Source organism: Myotis lucifugus, unplaced genomic scaffold, assembly GCF_000147115.1.
Source record: "Myotis lucifugus unplaced genomic scaffold, Myoluc2.0 scaffold_26, whole genome shotgun sequence".
NCBI classification, from domain to species: Eukaryota; Metazoa; Chordata; class Mammalia; order Chiroptera; family Vespertilionidae; genus Myotis; species Myotis lucifugus.
In genome coordinates, this window is record NW_005871074.1 from 130,461 (window position 1) to 153,986 (window position 23,526).

The window sequence follows — 23,526 nt, forward strand, 5'->3', positions numbered from 1 at the left end:
AGGACCAAAAAGGAAGGATGACAGGAGGCACTGGAGATTTGGGAGTGATAGAAATGTTCATTATTGCTTGTAGTGATGTTATCACAGGTGTAAACATTTGTCATAACCAATCATACCATTCACTTTAAATATGTGCACTTTTCTGTGTATCAATTAAATCTCAATAAAGGTATCAAAATACACATGAGGAATAAAAAAATAAACTTAAATTTGGAAAATTGAGAGATGAATTAAAAAATAAAAGCAAAGAAATTAGCAAAAGGACTCAGAACTAGAAAACAACAGTAAGATGAGAGAATCACAAAAGCATTATCTTTCTTTGCAACTTTAAGGGCTAGAACTAGGATGTACAGTGCCGGGGGGAAGTTCTACTGCACCTGGCTGGACCAGGTTGCATCAGAGAAATATAAGAGGGGGAATTATACAATAAATCACACAGAGAAGCATAGTTGTAACATTTTGTAAGTTTTGTTTCTTCTATACCATCTATTTAATCAATTGTTTATTGTAGGTGACTAAGAGCAACAGAATAATTTAAAATTGAATAGCAATGAAAACCATAATAGTGGTTATCTGGAATTCGCTGAGTGACTAATTGTATCATGATATCTAATATCCACTAGTCTTTTTTATTATTATTATTGATTTCAGAGAGGAAGGGAGAGGGAGAGAGAGAGAGATAGAATCATCAATGATGAGAGAGCATCATTGATTGGCTGTTTTCTGCACACACACACACACCACACCCCACCCCTCACACCCACCCCAGGATGGAGCCAGCAACCTGGGCATGTGCCCTGACCAAGAATCGAACCTTGACCTCCTGGTTCATAGGTCAACACTCAATCACTGAGGTACACCAGCTGGGCTAATACCACTAGTCTTCACATGTATCATGCTCCTAGCTAAAATCAGTCCCTGCACCTAGATTCCAAGTTCTCTCTCCTACACAAAAATTCACTCCAGCATTTCTCCACTCTTTTCTCTCCAAAATTTTTTTTCTGCCTTCGGGAAGATACCATACTGATTTTTTTAAAATTGGAAACTGTTATTCACCCATCTTAATAAAAGCTTCTCCTGGCCCCAGACAGTTACCCTGCCATTGGTTTACTTTGCTTTGCAATAAAACTTCAAAAGAATTGACCCATGTCTTCAATTCCTTTCCTCAAATTCTCTTTCAAACCTTGCTAACCTGACTTCCGTCCATATGATTCTCTGTCATTATCAAGTGATTTCCACACTGTTAAATCCAATGGCAAATCAGGTTGTTTTTTTCTCTTCTTATTTTCTATGTTCTTGACATTGTTAAATATTTAGAAAATTATCTCAATATTTATCTTTGTACTCATATTTTGTAAGGCCTTTATGAGAAAATAAGCTCTGAGATTTGTTTGGAGTCAGGCAACTGAAGGATGAAAAATAATAAGAGTGATTAAAGATTTGGGAAGTAATCTTTCTAATAATAGGATAAAGCATAAAGTCTTATTTTGTTTAAAGAAGAGAATATTAAGAAGGAAACTGCTTAAAACATATCTAGATATCTAAAAAGGCATCTATAAATGTATGTGAATAGGGTTCTATTGTTTTTCTCAGTCCAATATAAATGGAAACAAGGTTGAATTATATGGGGAGGGATATAATATTTATGAGGAGAAGCTAGCTAAGAAGAATTAGCAGAATACTGACATTTATTGGGTACCCACTATATACCTGAAGCAAGACTAGAGGCAGAGATAGAGATATATATGTTATTTTATGAAAGATCTCACATCAGTTAGTATTCCATTCTGCTGTTGTGTTGCCCTTAGGGAAATAAATATAAATTTATAAATATTTGTATATATAAAGTAAATCCTGCTTTCCAATCTGCGGATTATGTGAAATTGTCCCTATTTTTAAAAAGGAATCTAAAAGAGAGTTTTAAAAGTCTTCCCAATTTCACACAGTGATTAAATGGGAGCCAAGAAAGGCAGGGAGGAAAAAAGCACAAAATTTAGTTAGAAAATCTGGTTTCCAGTGTGTAGTTGGCCACTTTCTATCATTTGATTGTGAGAAAATTACTTCCACAGATTTCTAATACTTTATCTGTAAAATAAGAATACACACAAAGATTGTTGGAAAGATTTAATGGCAGAGTTTCAGTGAAAATATTTTGAATATAAAAATGAATAGCTTCAAATAATTTATGAAAGTATGGGCTTCCTTCTTGCCATAGGATTGAAGGTTAAATTAAAGAAGTCTAAATGCTCATTTTTAATGAGTAATATTTTGATATAAACTTTAAAAAATTGCTTCTGCCTCCAATTTTATTTGATTGCTTCTCATCTTCAAATTCATATGGAATATTTCATTCTTGCCATTTAAAAGTTCTTGATAGTCCATGCTTTATATTAATTTTGAGAGATTTTAGTTTCCTAATAAGAAAAGGAAGAGCAACTATAATATCATGCTTCTTTGAGTTATCACCTACCCCATATTCTCAGGGAGCACTACAAAGATATCCACCCATTGTGACATCCAGGTATCGGTCAGCCTTCATAAAACTTAGAGCCAACTGAGGATAGACATGAATAATGAAAACTACTTATAATTCAGAGACATATTGTAGGGATCTTAGGGCTAATAGGTTTAATATTTCTTGTGCCTCTTCATATATTACTCATTTACTGTATTGAAATTGAAATTATTCTCCTTCCTCTCATTATTAGAAATCTCTAGAAATGGGCAAACCACACATAGATCCAATAATCAGATTGATCTGCTCACTAATCACGGGGTTGGGGGGGGCGCGGAATCTTAAGTCCTACAAGGCAAAAGAATCCATTGACTTGTAAATAAAGCAGAAGTGAGACATTACTGTGCAATTTCAACCGAGTAAGATAATTAAACTCAGAGATGCCGCTTCCTGTTTCTCTGGTATAAACAAGGAGGCCACTCCACTGGCCTCTGCACAACCTGATGTCCGAAGGCCAATCCCTCTTCTTTCCCTCCACTTTCCCTAAGGAGAACGCTGGGTCGTGAGAGGATGCGAATTGGTGTAACTTTTCTGAAACGACTTGAGCTTCCTCTGCGTTTATATCTGTGTCATCTTATTCTCCGACAAGCTAACATCTATTATTAATTGATGCACTAATTAAAGCCACACTTGCTGTTTCCATTAGCTTATTCCCTAAATTCTCCCGAGTTGGCTGTCTGGTTTTAATCAAAACCAAATGGTAGTCCAAGTTCCCAGCCTGGAGCAGCTAGGAGGAAGTCATTCAGGGGAGGCTCAGGCAAGCAGAAAAGATAAACAGATGATAGTTCACAAAATTTGTGTCGGACGGAGGACGCAGATACTGTGAGCTGCTTTGGAGACGTGATTCAGGGACTCTGTCAGGCCCGAGGGAAGCAGTTGCAAGTGGTTAATGTCAGCAAGGCTGTAATAGGATCAAGATGGAGTCTGTCTTCTGCTTTGCCAGCCCTGAGCTTGTGTAACTGGAGGATTCTGAGGAGAGGGAACGCTGCATGGGCCAGGACACAGACTACTTGAATTTTGTGCAGGAATCTTGGGGTCGGGCAGCTCTTCGAGGAAACATCCCCTTTACTGGATTCTTGGGATTTTACTCACAGATCACCTCAGGTATAGGATGCAAGGCCGCAGCGTTTTAAAGAGGGAGAAGGGGCGAAGAGGATTTCACATTTAGAAGAATTACGGTATGAACACGAAATTTCGTCCTGCTCCCTTGAAAGATCTTTTGAAAGGAGAGCTGCAGAGGTATTTGGGTGAAGTTGTGTCTATACATTTAATAGAGTGGAAAAGTTGTAGGGGAGGGAGGGAACCGTGTTTTCTTTTTCTCCTTTTTTCCTCATAAGCCATGCGGGCTAGAAAAAGCTCTAGGACTTTATGACTCTCCAGCTAATCACCTCAAGAGCTTTGACAAACTCACTTCAGTTCTGTGTAAAATCAGAACTCCTACACCGCCCAGGCGGGCTCTGCGCGGCCTCTCCCTCTCCCCCTCCCTCCCCTCGTGCAGTCTCTCTCCCATGCACACTCCTCAGAGGCAGGAAATGCTTCCCAGGCAATCTGGGCCTGGTGGTGGAGGCCCCTTTCGCAAAACATCAGTCTGAGTTCAGGAGACAGAAGGCACTGGGAGCGTCTTGACAGGCTGCTGCTCCGGCTGAGGCTCCCTCCAGCTGCCCAGGGTGTTTTTGTTAGAACCACACGCTGCGCAGGACTGCTTAGAATAGAGCCAAGATCTCAACCACGAAATGTGAACTTATATTTTGGAGAAACTAACGGTCCGGACTTCTTGGCTAACCTGAGCGTTGAACAATGTCATGCCTTGGCGTCGCAGCTCCTCCTTGTCTAGGTAAGACGCTGTGGACGGTCTATTTCTACGCTTGGAGGCAGTCTTTGGAGAGGCAGAAAGATGGGGATAAACGTTAGCCTCTTGCAGCAAGTGGTGGATTTCCTAGGTTTTAGGGCTAAGCCATGAAAGCAGGAGTGGAAAATGTTTAGTGAGTAGAAAACTGTGAGTCAAATTGTTTTAGCAAAATGTCAATTCTAAAATAGGCTCCAGAGAGACTTGACTCTTTTCCTCCATAAACGAAGATGTTCTTTTAATCCCTTTTTATTCTTAACTTATTTATCAGTAGAGCTATCAGACCAACTTTCTGGTTACATGGCATAATATGAAGCAAACGCATATCCTCACACATAAGTGCGAGGTATAAATGAATTCTTTTTATCTCCCTCCTTTTGCCAACAGGGAGAGTAGATAGCACTAGAGTGACTTTTCTTGATAGTGAATCTCCAAAGAATATTTTGTGTCTCATTTAAAATGTGAAGATTGGATTCCTCAATATTTTCCCAAACCAGCTTTAACCATAGGTCAAGCTGCTAATGTACAGCTTAAATGTTTCATTAATTTTTAACAAAAGTAAATGCGTAACCTGTCCTAAGTAGTATTTAATCTGAGTTTTAAAATGTTAAATATCAGAATTGGATTTAATTTATATTAAATTCCCTGAATTCACTATTTAAGTCATATTTTTGTGAATATTTTTGAATAACTGAAGTAAATCCCAATGACAATAACATTCATTATTACTATTTTACGGCAGCTGGAAATTACTACAATTATATGAAAATCTGATCATGTGTTTATAATCATAAGATTACATTTCTACCAGGCTCTAGTCTTTTTAAGGTATCTTAAATGTTTAAATGTGCAATATATGAAAAAATATATCTAGTAATGACTAAAATTACATTGATTTTTAATGTGTAACATATTGTTATATTTATATTTCTGAATATTTAGAATGAAACCAATTATTTTATAAAAGTAATATACAATGGTATGTGAAGGGAACAAATATTCACGTGTATTTCCAAACCTATTAGATGAACCAAAAATACATTAAATGAAAGATGAGAACTATTGGACAGTTGAGTCACAAGAAATTAAGTGTTGTAATTATAAACTTTTACCATTACAAGGTAACCATTTGTTGTATTAGCTAATTATTCTTAAATTCTATGCTTATATTGATGAATTTTAACTATTCACTAACAAGTTAAGTCATGTTAGGACTTTAAAGTATGATAAAAATAATCTATTTTTAAGTATGTTAAAAAAATATAAAATACTGACTTACATAAACTATGATTCAATAAAATTCCTGAATAGACTTTCACGGAAGGAAATAGTATAAGACATCACTCTTCTAACGCTGTGATGAGGTTGCCAGAGGAGCTAAGGAATCACATTCAAAAATGACCTGTCCAAGGTCACACCACTAGCTAGTAGAAGAGATAACAGTGGAACCACAGTACTGTCTTATAGCTCAGATATTTTTATACTACATTATCCTGCTCTCAAATAATTATGCAGAATAAAATATTCACATGTCCATGCCAAACTGGTTTGGCTCAGTGGAAAGAGCGTCGGCCTGCGGACTGAAAGGTCCCAGGTTCGATTCCGGTCAAGGGCATGTTGCAGGCACATCCCCAGTAGGAGATGTGCAGGAGGCAGCTGGTCGATGTTTCTCTCTCATCAATGTTTCTAACTCTCTATCCCTCTCCCTTCCTCTCTGTAAAAAATCAATAAAATATATATTTTTCAAAAATATTCACATGTCCAGTAGTGGTCTACTTTTAGACAGAAAATTTAAAAAAAATAAAAACTGCCACCAGTGTTACAGTGTGGGGGGAAAAAATAATGATTTTTAAAAAGAACCAAATTTAGTAATAAAATTTTCTCAAATGAAAGTTTAAAAAAAATTTATTATGCCTTCAACAAACACTTTAAGGGAGCAACTTGTTTGTGCCTATTTTGTTACATTTCATGATTATGCCAAGAAAATCAATCCATATGCTAATAATCACAGTAATTTTAAACGTATGTTACTTAACAAGGGCTAGAAAAGAGCTTGTCTGGTTCATATCCTTGTATTCAAGGGCATCATAATGAACTCGCCTAAACAATGATGGTCAGAGATTTTACTACCCCCCATTGAAACTGGTTTAACGTACGTAGACTTTCCTTCTCTTAGCTAACCTAAATTTCTGTTGCTGCAAGTCTATTCCAGTTCTATGGGTTTTTCCTCAGTGGAACTATAAAAAGCCTAAATGGACATATGAAAACATAAGTGTCCATTTCTAGGACCAAAAAGCCCACTCCCTTTCATCTTCCCTTCTATAGGTTATACTCAATCCTTTAGTTGATTATGTCAATGCTGAGCCTTCTGCAAGATCCTTAAGCTGTAGAATACAGGATTTGTTACAGTACATAAATAAATGTCTGACCAATGCAATGTAAAATGGGAGAGTTGGCTGGATCATCTGTATCATACCTCATATGTGACAATATATGTTGCTATGCATGCTGAAACACAGCACTTTCCAAGCCTTTCTCATAAAAACTAATGCATGTCATTTCTAGGGCATGCCATTTCTTTAGAGAAAATGTGTGCAATGATGTTTTTTTTCTCTCATTTTTATGAAACAGATCGGATGTCATTACCATTTAAAAGTTACACTAGTCAATGCCTCCAGTGTCACCACACTCCACATTATTGGAATGAGGAATAAGTGCAGTAAAGAAATGGCCTGTATACCTGACTATATAATTCCTGGAGGGCCTGTAAAAGAAAGTGCATCACTCTATTTTTTTCTTAAGGGCATTATCATTTTTTAAAACAAGAGAATTTTTAGGCATGGTATAACCTTACAGAGGATTGGGTCTTACAGGCCAAAAGTAAATCTAAATGGAACATTTAAAATTTATCTTTTGTTTTTATCTTACTTGTTTCTTCTTGGAAAATGAATGAATTGGTGTCAGTAATCAATATTATCTTACAATGAGAATCTCTCCATAGATATCTTACAGTACAGCAAAGATCTGAGAGCTAACCTAGATCTGGATCAGAGAATTATATCATCAAAATAGATAAATGTCAAGAATTTAGGAGATGAGGATTTAAAGAGGATGAGGGAACAGTAAAAAATCTCCAGATTTTAGGAAGTGGCATGAGTATTGTGCCTTCTTCCCCCACATGAACGCTAAGCCCCTGTGTGTATCACTTAAAACAGGTTTATGGAGAAGCCCACCTACAGATTGAGTTTGGTGTGGATGTAGAAATACATTTACTTCTATGGCTCTATTTTGGCATTAAACTGCTAGTCAGTTCACAGAGTTTTGAGAAATAGATGGGCTTAGTTTTTTAGGAAGTTAAAGAGAATAAAGATGAAATGTGGACCTTGAGACCTAGTTAAAAAAAGATTGTTTATTTTGATTCAGTGAATTATAGAGTATATAAGTGAACTTGAAACGATTATACAGGAACTCTGACACACACAAAAAGCTGGAAAGCAATGCAAACAGTATGCATATGAACTTTCACATAAATTAAGATAGATGGGTAGAGCCCCAGCTGGTTTTGTTCAGTGGCTAAGAGCATCGTCCATGGACTGTGGGGATCATAGGTTCGATTCTGGTTAAGGGCATGTACCTCGGTTGTACCTCTATCTTCAGCCCAGGCCAGGGCGCATGTGGGAGGCAGCCTGTTGATGTGTCTCTCTCACATCAATGTTTCCCTCTGTCTCTCCTTTCCCTTCCACTCTTTCTAAAAATCAATACAAAAAAAATGTCCTCTGGTGAGGATTAACAAAACAAACAAACAAAAAAGATAGATGGATAGAAAAAACTATTGTAGCTAGTTGTATGTGTGAAAAGGTTGTTTGGAGTTAGACTGAATTGAATATTTTAGCAATACAATTCAAATAATTCAAAGATAAAATCAGTCCTATCAATGGAAATGAGATCGGAAGAAAGTACCAAAATCAGAGAACCAGTTTAGAAATTCAGTGTTTCTTTTTATTCCCAGAAACTAGCAAAATACCTAACATGTCAGGTGTTATCAATACCTGCCTGTCAATAAATGTTTGTGGAATAAATAGGATGGAAAGAAGAAAGAAAGCAAAGCAAAACCAGTCTTGAAGAGTGGGCATTGTGGAACTTTTTTCCCAAACATCCTGTAATGATAGGATAATAATTTTTAAAGTGGAAAGAAAATAAGAGGTTGTCAAGAATCATCAGAGCCTGAGGCCAGAGGTTAACAACACTCTCATACGATGCCATTACAAATTCAGTAAGAGCTAGAAGGAAACATGAGCATCCAGAAATAGTTTGAAATTGAATGTTACATAAGGCCAGTGAGAGCAGCGCACTAGTGAGTTCTCCACAATTTAAATGGAGTGGTGTACTGAAAAGCCCAATGGGCAGTCAGAATACTGGCTCTAATTTGCATCTTTGCCACTTGATGCTCTATGATTTGAAACATGCTCCGTAACTACCTTAAGCTTCTGCTTGTTATTGGTAAAGTGGGGAAGATAAAGAAAATATTTACATCACCGGGTCATTTGAGTGTCGCGTGAGATTTTGTATGTGGAAATTGTTTTGCATACAGTATAACAAACAACTATTTTGTTTAAAAAAGCATAAGTCAATTAATCAAGAAAGAAAGAATCATAGTGTTTCACGTTTTTGGTCAAAATCGCTCATCTATGTTGAAATAACATGGGCATCCAAGGGATGGGTCCAGCTCATACTCAGCCATGGATTCTGCAGCTAAGATCAACCAAAAACTAAAGGAGTCATTGGCATTGTCTTTATCAGCATCAGCAAGTCACTTTGCATCAAGTGAGTTCTTGCAATATGTCATGAGTTAAGTGTTCTACACACACTATTAGCTCATCATTGTTATTTTAGCTCAATATTATTCTTTTCCCCCCAACAATTTATTATTCCCGTTATAGACATGAGAAAACTGAAGAACACAAACTTAACTAACTAATCCAAGTCACAGGGGGGTTGAGGGAAGGAATGATTCTTTAACAGACATCCTGCCTCCACAAAAATGGAAGCTTTTTGTTACTATTACTATTATCACGATCATCAAAAGTTTTGAATGCACCTACTATTAACTGGATTCAGAGAAGAACACTTGGTCATAGAACCAAGCTTAAATGCACATAGATTAGATGACAAAGTAAAATGAAAACTATAAATATTAAATACAGAGGACGAAAGTTGACATCAGAGGCATTAATCCCTGGTAGGATGATTCAGACCTAACCGAAGTAGCCAAGTTCCCAATGATTTCATATTCCGGATTTTAGTGAAAGTTGAGCTATTTGAATGACTGAAGTCTTAGTATCCTGTTATCACCTAGCTATCTGAGCACCTGTGTTGATGTAGTCATATCTCTTATTTATATTTAGTGATTACTGGGTCTACCGTTAGAGTGTTCTTAGAAATGATAGCAAAGCTAAAAATAGTGGCACTTAAAGCAAAGCCACATATCACCATGCTGTTGATAAAGCATTATAATCCATGTCCCTTGTTGAATAGAAATCTCTTTTTATAATAAAGCAAAACCTCATTTCAGTCATACTGATTTGCCATCCAAAGAAAAAGGCAGTCAAACTCTTGATATCAAATTTAACTCTAAGCTATTTCCTGTTGCATGAAAAATCCCATGTGAAACAAGTTCAGAGCAAAGGCAATACTTTTCTTTGGTTATAAGGGATTCTGTAGATAAAGAAATATCAAGGCAAAAAATCATAAACGATTAATTATTCATTAATGAATTTAATTGCAGAAATATCTAAGATACACTGAAGTTCTGAATGCTCAAAGAATTCTGCGTAGGACAGGACACTTTATTAAGAATACTGTGTACTCTTTTAAAAATAAAACATGGAAGTCCAAAGAAAATACAGATATCTGGAAATTATTGCAAACATGATGCAATATTGTCCACCATGATTATGTTAATTCTGGGATCTCTTGGAAACCAATTACCCTCAGAAAAGTCTCAGTGCTATCAGGCAATATCATTCAATGTTCCAAGATTTCCTCAAATTACATGTGGGTTGCTTATGAAAACGTTAAGAGAATCTGCAAACCTGGCGAAACTGAGCTATAAAGTGGTGGTAAGTCAAACATTGCCAGTATCTGGGCTCCTCCCTGCAAGAAAATTAGAAACTACTAAGACTACATTAAATAGCAGGAACCTGGAGGTAAAAATAGAAGGTACCATGGAAATAATACCTTGCAATTTTGTAGCACCCTGCTCTTTTCTGATGAGCTTTTTCCAGAGGATTGACAGTTAATTTTCAAGTATGCCTGATTCCTGGAATATCTTTGCCTCTGAAAGCTAAGAATGAGAAAAAGTTTTCCAAGCTCAAGAAAAGTGAGATATACATAAAAATAGGAAAATATTAAAGAGAGTGTTTTTAGTTAGATACCACTCCTTTTTTTTTCTAAAGACCAAAAAATGATGGAAGGTTGGGTGTGTTTCTTGGAAAAGGTGATGTACTACTTATTCCACTGACTTAGTTCATTATAGGTGGTTCATTCTATAAATTACTAAAATTGTTAATGATTTCCAGACAGTCTAAAGGCATGAAAGCTATTTCATATATAATATTGTAAGTTTCACTAAGCAATCACCAATAAAGAATTTTAACAGGAATTTTTTTTCCCCACCAACAGCTAATGAAGCATAATGAGTAAATGCCAACATTTGGCAAAGGATGTAAAAGTAGATGGGTAATTTTGTGAAGGAGAAAGACACAGACTACTACTAAAGAAAGGAAATCTACATGAAATCAAATGGAGAGAAATTCTTACATTGTATTATGAAAGGTTTCTCTCTCCCCCACAGCCTAATTTGGATTAGGTAGCATGAATATTTTAAAGAAAAAACACTAATTGTTTTTTACTAACAGTTAGCCACTCTAACTAGACTCATAAAAATGCTTTTTTAAATGTGTTGTTATTATCTTTTCTTGCTATTTGTCCATACATTTACATAAAAATTTCAGAAAAATTATATCTATTCTATGATTTCTTGCTGCTCTTAGGCATCTTGTATATGCAACATCAGTTTGGCAATGAAAAGCAATCCTCTGCATGTTGCCATTGATTCAGGGGCAATAGGAAGATGCCAAAAGGTACGCAATTTAGTTTGTTAGATAATTTTTTCTTTGACATCTCCATAAAAAAATGAATTTCATTTTAGCTTCCACAAATGCTCACTGTAATAAAGATTTCCTTTGACAGTGAGAGCACCTTTGAAGAGCTGTGTTAATCTGTGATGCTGTCTGTTTCTGTGTTGTTGATTCTGTTCTAATTATCTAATTCAATTCCAAGTGTTTGGGGCACTCACTATGTGGAAAGGAGACTTCTTGAGAGTAGGCTAAGATACATTAAGATTTCAAATCACTGAAGATGTCCCCAATCTCTCCATCTCACTGGACCCTTTTCATGTAGTAACAAAACAGGCCGGTATTGAAGTGTTCTTTTCTTGACTTAGCTGCATTCTCTATGAGAGTTTAACCTACTTTTAATTAAAAGATTTTCCCCCTTATATCTTTTCTTCCTTCCTAGAGTTACTGAGAACTTGTTACATGATAGATATTACACATCTATATACTTGAGAATAGTAGGAGAGGCACATGTCCTAGAAATTTAACATGGAACGAGTAATTAAGAAGAAAGACACTAAGGGAAGCCAGAAGTAACACTAGCTATTCAAGGAAAAAGTAGAAAAAATAAAGAGAAATCGGCAGTACTATTATGACTTTATTTTCCCTTCTAAATATGAGGAATTGTGTGAAGGTGTTTAACAATTATCCAGGGGGGATCAACATGTATATGATTATGAGAATTTAATATAATATAATATAAAACTGTGTTCTGAAAGGAGAAAACAAGATATCCACATTCGAAGGAATGAATCAAACAGTTGCTGTCTTTTCAAGAATTGAGAGTGTGGTGTCCAAGAAATTAGAACATAACTGAGAATCTCTCTTTTCATATGTATTTACTCATTTAATTCTACTTACATATTATTTTCAATGTCTTAAACTTCTATCCAGGTAATATTTTTAAAAGACTATAGTTAAGAGGATTACCAAGAATACCTGTCCTGAATTTCAGGAGTTCCCAGAAGGGTTGTCAGGAGTTCCCAGAAGGGTTGGGGAGGAAAGGAAGCCATTGTAGAAATCACTTAAGAACCCCATGAAAAACTGCACTGACATTGGTGGCCAAAAATAAGTACCAAACTGACATCTTTATTTTGCTGAAAGTGTGAGGCAAGTTTGTGTATAATTGTGAGTGGGGGGGTGTGCTGAGTGGGGCAGGAACAAAGGGGAATAGTTTGGTCCTATTGAATATATTATAGAGGAAATGCAAGCATACAGGGGTGAGCAAAAGTAGGCTTTTCAGTTGTTTGTATGGAAAAATATATAATACTAGAGGCCCGGTGCATGAAATTCATGCACTGGAGGGGTTCCCTCAGCCCAGCCAGAACCCTCTCACAGTCCAGAACCCCTCAGGGGATGTCCAACTGTGGGGAGCAGGTCAAAGGCAGCAGTTGGACATCCCTCTTGCAGTCCGAGACCCCTTGCTCCTTACCACCCACCTGCTTGCTGCTCTTTACTGCTTAGCTCGCTGCTTCTTAATGCTTCCACGAAGGCGGGAGAGGCTCCTGCCACCACTGCTGCGCTCACCAGCCGTGAGCCCGGCTTCTGGCTGAGCGGCACTCCCCCTGTGGGAGCGCACTGATTATCAGGGGGCAGCTCCTGCTTTGAGTGTCTGTCCCCTGGTGGTCAATGCGCATCATAGCGATGGGTCATCCTGGTTGTTCTGCCATAACGGTCGCTTAGGCTCTTATTATATAGACTAGAGGCCCAGTACATAAAATTCATGCAGGGGGGTCGGTCCCTCAGCCCGGCCTGCACCCTCTTGCAATCTGGAACCCTTCGGGGATGTCCGACTGCCAGTTTAGGCCCGATCCCACAGGGAGTCGGACATCCCTCTAACAATCTGGGACCACTGGCTCCAACCCGCTCGCCTGCCTGCCTACCTGATCACCCCTAACCACTCTGCCTGCCTGCCTGATCAGCCCTAACCACTTGCCTGCCTGCCTGATCACCCCCTAACCGCCTCTGCCTCAGCCCCCGCCACGGCTTCATCCAGAAGGTCATCTGGAAGGACATCCGGAATGATGTCCAGAAGGTCGTTTGGGTGTCCAGTCCAATTAGCATATTACACTTTTATTATTATAGACTAGGGGCCCAGTGCATGAATTCATGCACCTTGAAAGGAACTGTGGGCTGCGAGGCTGTGGTAGGCACAGGGGTGGGTCTCAGCCCATCCCCTGTGCCCCTGCCCAGCCTCTCCCACTGCGGCCCCCGGTCCCATCTGTCAGCAGCCCTGCTCCTGCCACCACCGCTCCCATGTGCTGACGGCACTGGCCCTGCTCACACGCACTGATGGTGTGGAGCAACTGGGGCCAGTGCCAGCAGTGGGTGCGAGCAGTGGCTGCTGCCCCGATCACCCCTCAGGAGCAGGGGGAGGTGGAGAAGCCCTCAGGGACAATCAGGGCCAGCAGCCACCTCTTGTACCCACTGATGGCACCAAGTGATCGGGACTGGCGCCAGGCACCAGCAGTGGGTGCAAGCGGGGCTGTTGCCAGCAGCTAGTGCGAGCGCTGGGTAGGGCCGCAGTGTGCGGGAGCAAATAATTGTCAGTAACCATCAGAGGCTCACCCTGATGACAGCAACTGTCACCCCCGCTCACCTGCTCCACCATCCCACCGTGGCCAACACCCGCCATGTTCCACACACGCCCCCTGGTGGTCAGCGCACATCATATTGACCAGTTTTTCGGTTGTTCCGCCGTTCGGTCTATTTGCATATTAGCCTTTTATTATATAGGACAAGAATAAACAAGACTAAACTCTGTGTTTCGCATACTCACAACTGTAAACTTATTTTTGCCCAACACTGTATTTATGCATCAACTCAGTCTTAAAATTCCTGCTCTGAAACATATTAAAATTTAGATTGTTATTTAACATGCTTTCTGAGATTCATAGATAGGATACTTTTTTCCTATCTCAAGCAAAAGCACTCAGAAGCATAATACTTAAAATGTTTTTAGCTATTTCTCCTGATATTTATTTCCATACTTCTAAACAATATTACACTATTTTTTCCATTTTAGACATTATCAGTTAATTTCCTACTATAGAAAATTAAACATTTGCTCTCTGAAACTATTCTGCCCACCATCCCTAACCCCCCCACTCCCCCCCCCCCCACAAAACTCTATGCTTGGAAAATAGTCAGTCTATAATTTTTATTAAGTCAGTATTTACTGTTTGCATTGTCTTGGTCACCAAAAAATTTCACAGCTAAGCCAGTAGTATACAATGACTATATTTCCATTCTTTAAAACATTTTATTTAGTCCTTGCCGGTGGGCTCAATTGGTCGGCGCTTACACCAGGAGCTGGCGGGTTCTATTGTCAGTCAGGGCACATACTCAGGTTTCGGGTTCAATCTCCAGTCAGGTGCATGCAGGAGGCAACCAATCCTTACCTGTCTTATATACGTATAGTGTTAAGAAATCTAATATTGTTCAGATTCCCAATACCTAATATATATTTTATTTTTTCTTTCTCTGATAATATTTACGATCATTTGTTTACTTCTAAATTTCTGAAATTTCACAATGTTTCTTGGTGTGATCTATTTCTGTTCTTTGTATTATTGGATATTCCATGGATTCTCTTCAATCTTAAAACTAAGTTCATTAGTTCTGAGAAATTATCTGGCATTCTTTTTCTTTGAAACATTTCTCCCATTAGTTTTCTCTGAAATGCTCCATAGAAATGTGTTTCCAATGTGTGACCAATGAGTTTTCAAGTTGTAAGTAATTCTCTGGAGCTTATTGACGCTTCTGTTATCTTCTCTAAAGAGGTGATTCTAGAATAGTAAAAATCTGAAGCCAAAAAGAAAGAAAGACTTCGCACATAGAGTAGGAAATATATCTCAACTCCCATTTGACCTGGAAATATTGGAAGCAGGAAATTTCCCACAGAGGGCCTCATTCAGGGGGTTCCTCCTCTAGAGGCCCTATCTAATGTTTGCACCATCCCCAACACTACTTGGAAGGAAGGGTCGGAGAAAGGAAGAAAGAAAGAAAGGATTTTTACAAAGACTTTCAAAAGTCAGGACTTTTTTAAAATATATTTTTATTGATTTCAGAGAAGAAAGGAGAGAGAGAGAGAGAGAGAGAGAGAGATCAATGATTCATTGATTGCTGCCTCCTGCATGCCTCCTACTTGGCATCAAGCCTGCAACTGGGGCATGTACCCTATGATCAGAATCGAACCCGGGACCCTTCAGTCCTCAGGCCGATGCTCTATCTACTGATCCAAACCAGCTAGGGCAAAAGTCAAGACTTTTACAAAGACTTCCCAATCTGGATTCTAGTCAATTCAAATGATTTAGAAAATGAAGAAGAATAAAGGGAAGAAGGGAGGGAGGAAGGGAGGGAGGGAGGGAGGAAAGAAAGGGAGAGAGGGAAGAGGGAGAGCGAAAAGGAGGGAGAGTTAATGACCCCCTCCTCTGTGTTAAATTTTCTGTGGCATTTGTGGCCATGGGAGGACTTATTATCCTTGTTTACATGAGTTTCTACCATAAAGTTGTAAGCTTCTTTAGGAAAGGTAGAATACAGTATATTATTTAGGTTTATATTCCCAATGTTTAGCACAGTGTATATGGCACTGAATAAACATTTGTTAATGAGTGATGATGGGCAGACAGTGTTGTCATCAGTTCTACAGTACTGCCAATTTGATTTCAGCCACAAGTCCTTCATTTTTATCACGTTCTCCCAGGCTATAGAATCACCAGGAGTGATTATCACCGGGCTCTTCTTCCTTAGGGACAGTTCACTACCAGGCCAAAAAGTAAGGTATGTGTTTATATCAGCAATAAGTTCAAGGGAAAGCATGATCACTTGATATCAGATATATGTCAGTGATTCTCAATAGAATGTATTCCTTTGATGTCATGTTTAGAGCAATTACAATTAATTTAAAAATAAATTCTATATGCTATGAAGTACTTATTTTATGGAGTGTTAGTGCTACAAAATTAGCCAAAACAATAAATTTGAAATCACTTTGTATCTAAACATCCTATGAACTAATATCACAAACAGTAAAGTTGGACATTTCACAATTATTTTTCAGAAATGTTACATAATTAAAGGTACATACAGTCTCGTGTAATATTAATACAGTGGTATTTGAACACATGCATTTAAGAAGTGAAAAATCCCCATGGAAATTCACTTCATAAAATCAACACCCTGGAATGACCTATACTTTTCCAGATCCTTCATCCAAATCCTCAGCAGCTGAGCTCATTCTGAATGAAATTGCGTAAAAAGGCTTACCCAAAAAATGTAATAGAAATTTACAAAATAAGTAGTCAGTAGTTAAAAATATAATTTTTATTTGTTTTTGTTGATTTCAGAGAGAAGAAGGGAGCAGGAGAAAGAGATAGAAACAGTAATTATGGGAGAGAATCATTTAACGCTGCCTCTTACACAGCCCCTACTAGGGATCAAGCCCACAACTGGGCATGTGTCTTGACCGGAAATCGAACCATGACCTCCTGGCTCATGGGTCAAGGCTCAACCACTAGGCCATACCGGCCAGGCTAGAAATATAATTTTTAATAAGGCATTCTGATGAGGTGGTCCACAGGGAAAGCCAGAACTTTGACAAAGACTTCACATCTTCCTGGCAGGATGGCTTCTAATCAATTCAGATGACTTAGAAAATGAGGCCAATAGGCTGAGACGTGATTGGAAAGAATCCAGTGTTCCATCTCATTAATATTCTGTTCAGCCTTTAGATCATGGAGGCAGATTTTAACATGAATGTTATAACTCCGAATTTAAATAGGAAGTATGAATATGAAAGCTTGTGGAGATAATTTTTTTAAATCTATCAGACCACAGGATATTATGGGATGAGCACTCAAAATGTAGTGATGGTTGTCATAACAATAATTAGGACATTTTTCTTGAAAGAAAAGACAGTGTACATTCACAGGAATAATTTGAAAATAATCAAAAAACCTAGATTAGAAATTAGGACAGAGTAATTAAGACTATGTTGGAAATATCTAATTTATAATCTCTCTTTGTAGCTAGATTGTCTCAGGACTTGTTGAACTGTCTTCCTTTGATATAAAAATATTGACATACTTGCCAAAATTGAGTAAAATAAGTTAGTTAATATTAAGATAAGGTCTTAAAGGCAAAATTTAGTGTAATCTCTTCTCTAAGGGGTTAATAAAACTCTATTTCTTCTTAGTAAAAGAAATGAAGCCAGAATTCAGTCTCAACTGAAATGTAAATGAGGCTTAGGAATGACACAGTAATACCACTTGGCATTTCTTAAGTTAGCCCTCTCTTTCTACACTGGATAAAAATAAAGAAAAGAAAGCCTCTAAAACAGAACCTCCCTATTACAACCCAAATTTGCCCATAAAAGCAAAATTTTTCTGACCTGCATCTATGCATTTTTTCCACTTTCTGTAGCCTCCCACACTGTAATGACTTATGCATGGGATTCGGGGTCTTTCTATTTTCTTCTGCGTGGAGAATGAAGGCCCACATGGAAAATGTGAATGCTGACCATTTTCAAAGATGATCACAGACCTCTGAGGGCACCAAATAATATCCAGAAAGGTATCTGGTCAGACTGAGGAACCAATTTCTAGTACATTCCTTAACTTCACTGGTCTTCACAGGATGGGAATATTTACCTTTCTGGCATGTGCTTAGAGCTTAGTCAGAATAGCTTGAAATTTCTGGTGAGGAGTCAGTTCTTTTCAATAGCCTGAAGTGACCCAAAACCAGCACAGCAGTTAATCTTGTTTACAACTGAAATCAGTAAGCCAATCCATGTTATGTGCTGAAAGTCCTAATGTGGAGTCAAAACTAGAAGTGTCTGCTTTTCGAATGGGATTTTTCTTTTACAGTCCATGAATTTGCTTTCATTACAGAACAACATTTTGTAAGGCTGAGTTTATGCTGGTATAATTTATTTCCTTTAACTAAGGGTTTGAATAATTCAAAGTAAAAAGTATGGATACCAAGAATGTGTTTATATTCTGACCTTATCTTATGCCTGGTTTTCTTGTTTACTTAAATTTTTATGACCAAATTCTAACAGAAGTATACAAACTAAACTCCATGCAAGCCAAAAAGACTGAAATTTCTGAAGAATTATCCCAATTGTCTTATCATTCTCACATCTTCCTTTTGGTTCCCCTGAATTCCTGCCTATGAAGTTTAGATTTTATACATACTGCAGATATGTGGAAGGAAGGGGTGGAGGTAGGATCTCATTGCACAGAGACAATGAAGTGTGTTGGCTATCTCATCCTGGCCTTAGAACCAGGGCCTAGTTTGACTACTGGCTTACTTCCTAGATGTATCTATAACCATGAACAAGTGATTGAATTTCTCTTAGCCTCAATAATGCTAGCTAGAGCCAGTAGTAGCAGGAATACTATGCATGTAAATGTATTTATCCTGAGGCATTGTAAATGGTATGTGCTATGCTTTCTTATCCATGAATTATGTGTTAATATGAGCTAAACTGGATTATTTCATGTTTCTTAGTCACTCCCTGGAGTGAATACATCCTGAGCGTTTGGGATCTGTATTAGCTCTTTCACACACTAATACATTACAAATGCTGTCTCTATAGCTCAAATTTTGCATGAACAGTTCCCTGGTGGCCTTTGTTGAAATTCAAACCAAACAGCAAATAGATTTCTGTCAAGACTTGTGTTCACAAAAGTAAACGAGGAAAGCATGTAAGCGAGCACAACAAGTTTCTTGCAGTGAATTTTATCAAGTATTGCAATCCCAATATTTTCTTACTGAAGTTTTCAATGTTCAATAGTTATATCTTTACTCATTAATAGATGGATCAATCCAGCTGCCTTTTAAAATACTGTCAAGGATTTTTTTATCATAAATATCCAATGTGAAATTTTCTTCTTATATCAAGCTGCTTCTTAAAGAAGTAATACTATTAAAGTTATTAAACAGAAATTTTACAAACTCTCTAATTTAATCTTTCTAGCATAGATTAAGGGCTCTCTTTTCCAAGTTACATTTTCATTTTAGAATCATGTCCTGAACTATATATATATTTTTAAATGTCTTAATAGGTGGTGAAATGAGAACACTCACTTTCTTCCTCAGTCAGCAAATTTGAAGTTCTTTCATCAAGTTCCATCTCCTTTTGTCTCACATGGAATGTATTTCTGTATCTGCTGTTAAACTACAATGACATGTCTGTAGCTATCAGGAAGACAAGCTGGGAAGAACATGTGACCCAATGGATGGGACAGCCTTTTAGTTCTGATGATCATAACACAGCATGTCATCATGGACTCGTAGCTGACAGCTTGCAGGCAAGTATGGAAAAAGATGCAACCCTAAATGCGGACCGCAAAGAGAAGTGTGTTTCACTGCCGGACTGCTGCCACGCATCAGAGCTGAGAGATTTTCCCGGGAGGCCAATGGGTCACGTTTCAAAGGAGGTGGATGAAAATGACAGCCAGGAAGGTGAAGATCAGTTTCTTTCTCTGGAAGCCAGCACGGAAACACTAGTGCACGTTTCTGATGAGGATACCGATTCTGATCTGTATCTTGCAGATGATAAACAGATTTTAACTTCCCAAGGGCAGGGAACCTCAGGCCAACATAGCGTCAAAGGAGCAGGCTCCTTCGTCGAGACGCTGCCTATCACGGAAACAAACCAGGATTCTTACAACTCCTGGGGAGTGGCTGGTGGAGCTGAATTAGCACTGGTAGAAGAAAGTGGGGAGAGGAAAGTTATTGACATTATAAGTAAAAGCCTGGAGCTTTGTAATGATATAAGCTTAAGTGAAATAAAAGATGCATCCCAAATACATGTATGTGAGTCGTTGAATGTGAACGATATTGTGCCTGAGAAGCAATTGCTTAATTCTGCTGTAATTGCTCAGCAACGAAGGAAACCCGACTTCCCTAAGGAGGAACATGAAAGAAACACCTGCTGTGTAGTACAAGATGAGTTTTTCGCTAGCCCTTGTGCAGACAGGGGACTGCCATTATCAAAAGCAGATCCTGGTGGCTGCCTTCTACAGCCTCCTTCCTGCCCTGGTGGAATGTCCGCTGAAAATGGCCTGCAGAAGAGTGGTTTCTCAGAACATCAAAACAAAAGTCTTCCAAAGGTCAGCTCTGGAGATGGCATGCAGTGTTTACACTTAAAGGAACCTCTGACCACCCAGGAACCCACAGATAATCAAGTCAGACTTCGCAAGAGAAAGGTAAGACACGTGCGCAGATTATCCAGCTTTTGGAATGTTGTAAATATCCTTGTTTCCATCACTTACTATTTTGGTAGCATGAAAGGGATATGTAGATGTTTCTTTTCCCCTATACTGTAGCTGTGTGACTCAAAGAGTATCTTCTTGGGGAAACCATCAAAATATATAAAAATTAAAATATAATAACCTATCCATTTGATTAATAATATGTATAATGGTTTATGAACAATCTATTCTGAGACTGTATTGAAGACAGAATTGGTTTCACTTTCTTCAATTGGAATTAAATAACATGAGAAAGCTCACTGTTCAAAGCCCATCTAAAGAGTAACCTCTATTTTTTTTAATTTAATAACATTTATTTGGGCTTGTTTCCTTTTCCCTATGAAAAGCATATTTTATCAAAGAAAAATGGTATAAAATACATATTAAAAATGACCCCTTTGCCAAAACCGGTTTGGCTCAGTGGATAGAGCGTCGGCCTGCGGACTGAAAGGTCCCGGGTTCGATTCCAGTCAAGGGCATGTACCTGGGTTGCGGGCACATCCCCAGTGGGGGATGTGCAGGAGGCAGCTGATCGATGTTTCTCTCTCATCGATGTTTCTAGCTCTCTATCTCTCTCCCTTCCTCTCTGTAAAAAATCAATAAAATATATTTAAAAAAAAAAAAAAATAAAAAAAAATAAAAATGACCCCTTTATATATATAAAGGCAACAGTACCCCTGCCCCCAAAATATGCTGATATTATTTTAAATGTTACCCTGGCACATTTGTTATCGATGGGCATTCAACTTTTCTTTAACTCTTGACCCCAAAGGTAATAACTGAAATTAATTATTTATGCCCAGGTCCCCTGACTAATCCTGTAGATGCCCTGCTCCCCTAAGTAGTTTCTGGGTGAGGGAAGCAAGGATTCAAGTGGGGCTACATGAAGCATGGGTTAGTTAGTGAACTCTTGAACAAAGTTTGCCTTGCTTTTAGGATTTTTCCAAAAATCATCCCACAATGTAGTGCTCTATAATCCTGATGTAAATATAAATACAATTTCTTCTATAAATCTAATGTGGCCATTGGCATTGCAAAACAATGCAGATTGGACACTTTCGTGTGACATCCTTGCCCCTCTTTCAATATAATAATAATCCATAATTGCAATTCTAACAAAGCTAATGTTCTCGGTTCTGTTCAACTGAGCTGTCTACAATGAGGACTAAAAAGCTCCCACTCTCTTTATGGTGAAGAAATCTGGTTTCCATAAACTGTGGTTTCGCTAACAAACTAGATCAGTGACATGTCATAAGTCAGTTTAAGTGAAGTCAAACACTTTACAGCAAAGATCACTGTGCTCCAGCTATCTGCCAGCAGATCATTCTGTGCTTCTGGCCAACTCTTCCTGCCTTATATAAGTTGTAACAAAATGCTAATGCTCCATGAAGTTGTTCAGATTGGAATGCTCAGCTCACCTTTTCGGAAATTTCCATATACCCCATCAAATCTGTTGGAGGGAATGCAATAATGACATAAGAAAGTATTAACCGACCTATGACATAGCTCCCCGAAAATAAGACAAACCCTGCCCAACTGCTGACAGAAACATTAAACATTCCAGAAACATATGCTCACCACTTGGACATTTATATCAATACTAAGAATGCTGGAAAGAATTTGCTCTTGGACATATCACTATAGCATGGTTGCATTATGAGAGCTGTAATTATATCCCATTTACAAGTTCTAACTTAAATACTCTATTTTAAGCATTTCATCATTCTGGAGTGCTATAGCATTATCTGGAGGAACATTTACTCTGACTCTACAACTCACTTGTGATGCCTGGTAATAAACAGTTTTAATAACAAAATTTTATGTTTGGAATTTACTCTGGAAAAGTATGGTTATAGGAGAAGCCTCTAGAATCAAAATGTGTAGGAATTTTTGTTCTATTTGATACTGTTGAGTTAAAATACCTTTGAATTGGCAACTGGCCATTTTAGAACTTTATCAAAAGAAATAATAGAACAATTTCATAAAAAATATATATGCACAAAGATGTTCATAACTGTATTGTGTATTAGTGACAAAAAAAGAAAAAAGCAACTTTCCACCTATAATGTTTAATTATTGCTTATAATGACATGTATATGCCATAGTTAATAATAAAATTTTATGTATAAACAAGGGTACAGTTTGGAGTGCTATGCAACCATTAAAAAGATGGAGTGAGATCCGTGTACACTAACTGAATGATGATGTTCATGGCATCGTATATCTGGAAAATGACAGTGGAAGAGCAATATGTGTAGCATATCTCAACCGTATATGAAAAAATGTGAGGATGCAGATATATAGATATAGATATAGGTATAGATATATAGATATAGGTGACATATAGATATAGGCATAGATTTGATATAATTATATGCATGGATATAAACTCTCTCTGACTAAACAGGAATACATCAAATCCTAGCTAAACAGGCACAGAATTGTTAATAGCAGTTACTTTAAGACAATAGAATCAAAAGGGTAGAAGCAGGGGATTTTCACTTTTTACCCTATATAACTTTTATAAAAGGTCATAGAATTATGGGTGAAATGCATATAACTAATGGAAGTACAAAAATATAATATTAGATATACAAACTACTTGAAGCATCTTTTAAGGGCACCAAAGAATCCTTTATCCAGCTCTCATGTGTACTATTACTTTTATGAAATGGGAAAAAATATTTAAAGTTTTTCAAAATATCAACAAGAGTTTCAATCAACTACTCA

General features: G+C 37.7%; 1 protein-coding gene across 1 annotated transcript in view; it reads left to right on the forward strand.

Moving 5' to 3' along the window:
* Positions 1-4,032: 4,032 nt before the first annotated feature.
* Positions 4,033-23,526, forward strand: part of DLC1 (DLC1 Rho GTPase activating protein) — a 362,233-nt gene continuing 342,739 nt past the window's right edge. The window contains 2 exon segments of the mRNA XM_014453591.2: positions 4,033-4,349; positions 19,606-20,751. Of these exon segments, the coding sequence (XP_014309077.1) occupies positions 19,729-20,751 (1,023 nt within the window). The 5' untranslated portion in view covers positions 4,033-4,349; positions 19,606-19,728.